Here is a 2,840-nt window from a genome sequence, read left to right on the forward strand (position 1 = left end):
TAGTGTACAAAATCAATCTATTTTCAATATTATATTAGTATTATATTTGTTATATTAATTTAAAATATGTTACTTAAATTATTTTTAAGATTTTATATTATAATTTAGAAAGCAAGCTCACACTTATGGTCAGGCTCGTTGGATCGATGAGCCGATCCAACTTTTTAGGCTCGCCAGAGGAGAGATGAGCCCTGCTCTTGGCTTGGCTCGTTTCCACCCTTACTGCGTAGTCCACAAATTTGGCATGTTATGTCACTTAGGGGGTGTTTGAATGCACTAGAGCTAAGAGCATCTCCAAGAGATTTTTTATTTTTTCTCTCTATTTAACTCTCTATTTACCTTTTCATAAAGGTTACACTCTATATATAGCATCTCACTCCAACAGATTATCTATCTAGTTTGACTAGTCACGTGGCTAGTCAAGTTTGGCTAGTGAGGAAATCAATTTGAAGAGTCGGATAGCTTGGCGAGTCAGATAGCTAGTTTATTGAAGAACTATTTTGCTGTTGAGTAGCTAAAATTTAGCTTGACGAGCCATTTGGCTAGTTTGTTGGTGATGCTCTAATCGATAGTTGACTAAAAATTGCTAGTGGAATTAGCTAGCTAACAAATGGTGAACTAACTATTAGCCACTATGCTAAAAGTAGCTAATAGCTGATATATTAGCTAGCCTGTTTGAGTGTCTTAGCTAATTTTAGCAGCTAACCATTAGCTCTAGTGCCGTTAAACACCCAATTAGAACCCTGAATTCGGTATGTTGTGTCACTTGAGTTTCTGAACTTTCATCAGTGTGCTCCAGTATAGCATTGTTACGTTGACATCTGATTTAAACAAATCTGGTTTTTTGTACGGTTTTGCACGGATCGACTACGCTCGGTAACCAGTTTTCTAAATTCGGAGACCTAAATGATACATCATACAAAATTCAAGGACACCTATTGAATTTTACCCTAACTCTTTTAAAAATAGGTGGAGAAAATAAGTTTCCCATCCCAACTCCCAACTTCCCAGCTGCCATGCCAAAAGGGGCCTTCCCGTTGGCAACAAAAGCAGGTAGCCGAGGTCCTAAATGCAAATGTATCGCCGGCACTATAAAAGCATAACCCTACTAGTCTATGCTACTGCAGCCCATCAGCGCCGCATACGGCATACTCACGCTTGCACTTCAGGTTCAGTCACCATATTGGCGGTGACAATGGACGACCTGCTCTCCCCGTGCTCGTCCTTCTCCCCGCCGTCGCCGCCGTCCTTCTTCTCCCACGCCGTCCACCCAGTCATCGAGTTCGCCTCCTGTGAGGTCCCCGAGCAATGGCTACTCGACGACCTCGTCGTCGCCAAGAACGAGGGCTATGACGACGTGGACGACCTATGGCCCGTGCGGAGCTCGCTCTCCCCGGACTCCGAGGTCTCCGAGCAGCCGCTTCCTCCCCAGCCGCCGCCGCCGTCACAGCAGGAGCTGACGAGCGTCAGGGCGGCCCCGGCGCAGCAGCAGCAGCGCCTCGGGAAGCGGCGTGGGCGGAAACCAGGGCCCCGCCCGGACGGCCCCGCCGTCAGCCACGTGGAGTCCGAGCGGCAGCGGCGGGAGAAGCTGAACCGGCGGTTCTGCGACCTCCGCGCTGCCGTGCCCACCGTGTCGCGCATGGACAAGGCGTCCCTGCTCGCGGACGCCGCCTCCTACATCGCGGAGCTCCGCGGCCGCGTCGCGCGGCTCGAGGCCGACTCCAGGCGTGCCGCCGCGTCGAGGTGGGACCCTGCCGTAGCGGCGGCGGCCTCCGCCAGCACCGCCACTATAGGGCTGGCGGGAGCCGGCGGCGGCGCCGACGAGGCGGTGGAGGTGCGGATGCTGGGGCCGGACGCGGCCGCGGTACGCGCGACGAGCGCGGGCCCCCACGCGCCCGCGCGGCTGATGGGCGCGCTCCGGTCTCTGGAGCTCCACGTGCAGCACGCCTGCGTGACCCGCGTGAACGGCGTGACCGTTCTGGACGTCGTGGTCGACGTGGCGACTCCGCTGCAGGACGACGACGGCGGACTCCGCGCCACGCTGCTCCAGATGATGCAGGACAGCTAGCGCGGCTGCCTAGCTAGCTAGCTAGTGCTATCCAGATCGTAGAGCTAGCTAGCTCACCGATCTCAACCGGCCCGTCGTCGTCTATATCGATCTCTCTCCGTACGCAACGTAACATCACTCGCGTCACGTACAAGCCGGCACGACGATGGTCAGGTCAGGGTAAGTAGACGCTAATGTTGATTTAGAGGGCGATGAAACGACGATGGACGACGAAGGTCGTGACTAATTAATAATCCATGTGTGCTCTGGAATCTGGAGGTCGTGACCCACTGGATAATGACTCTACTGCATGAGACACTTCCCATTCCTACTTCCATTGGTTTTACAGCCTGTTCACTGCGACTTAAATCCATGAACTTCTGTTTTTTCTACAGTATTTTGTCTCTATGGATTGCAGGTACATAACCTCTCTTAGTACCCTGCCCCCCTGTTTTCTGTTGGCCATTATGCTGATCATCAATATAACCTGTTGAGGATGTACTACTCGGTTGTATATATCACATCTGACACCAACGTAAATGGTTAGTGAATTGATACATATAGCCACTGCCCACTGGACTTGCTAATATTGGGGTGCTTGCATGCTTTCACTTACTGCTTCTGATGGGGAGGCACAAACACTTCGTTCCTTTAAGTTTCATTCTTGCGAACATACTCCCTATGCGGCATACTTAACGTGTTAATTAGCGGATCCAGTCATATAACACCTAGTCATGATTCTCATGAAGATCATTATTTGGGTTGGCATAATAGTTATTATCTTTGCAATTGT

The 2,840-nt window shown here is 51.1% G+C and overlaps 1 protein-coding gene across 1 annotated transcript; it reads left to right on the forward strand.

Annotated features, from left to right (window-relative positions):
• The first annotated feature begins 1,135 nt into the window (after window positions 1-1,135).
• On the forward strand, window positions 1,136-2,551 carry LOC103633023 (transcription factor MYC2). The gene has a single exon (XM_008654714.4). It carries the CDS (start codon window positions 1,196-1,198, stop codon window positions 2,066-2,068), a length of 873 nt encoding a protein of 290 aa, XP_008652936.2. The 5' UTR covers window positions 1,136-1,195; the 3' UTR covers window positions 2,069-2,551.
• Window positions 2,552-2,840: the final 289 nt, after the last annotated feature.

This window comes from Zea mays, chromosome 7 (genome assembly GCF_902167145.1).
Source record: "Zea mays cultivar B73 chromosome 7, Zm-B73-REFERENCE-NAM-5.0, whole genome shotgun sequence".
Lineage (NCBI taxonomy): Eukaryota > Viridiplantae > Streptophyta > Magnoliopsida > Poales > Poaceae > Zea > Zea mays.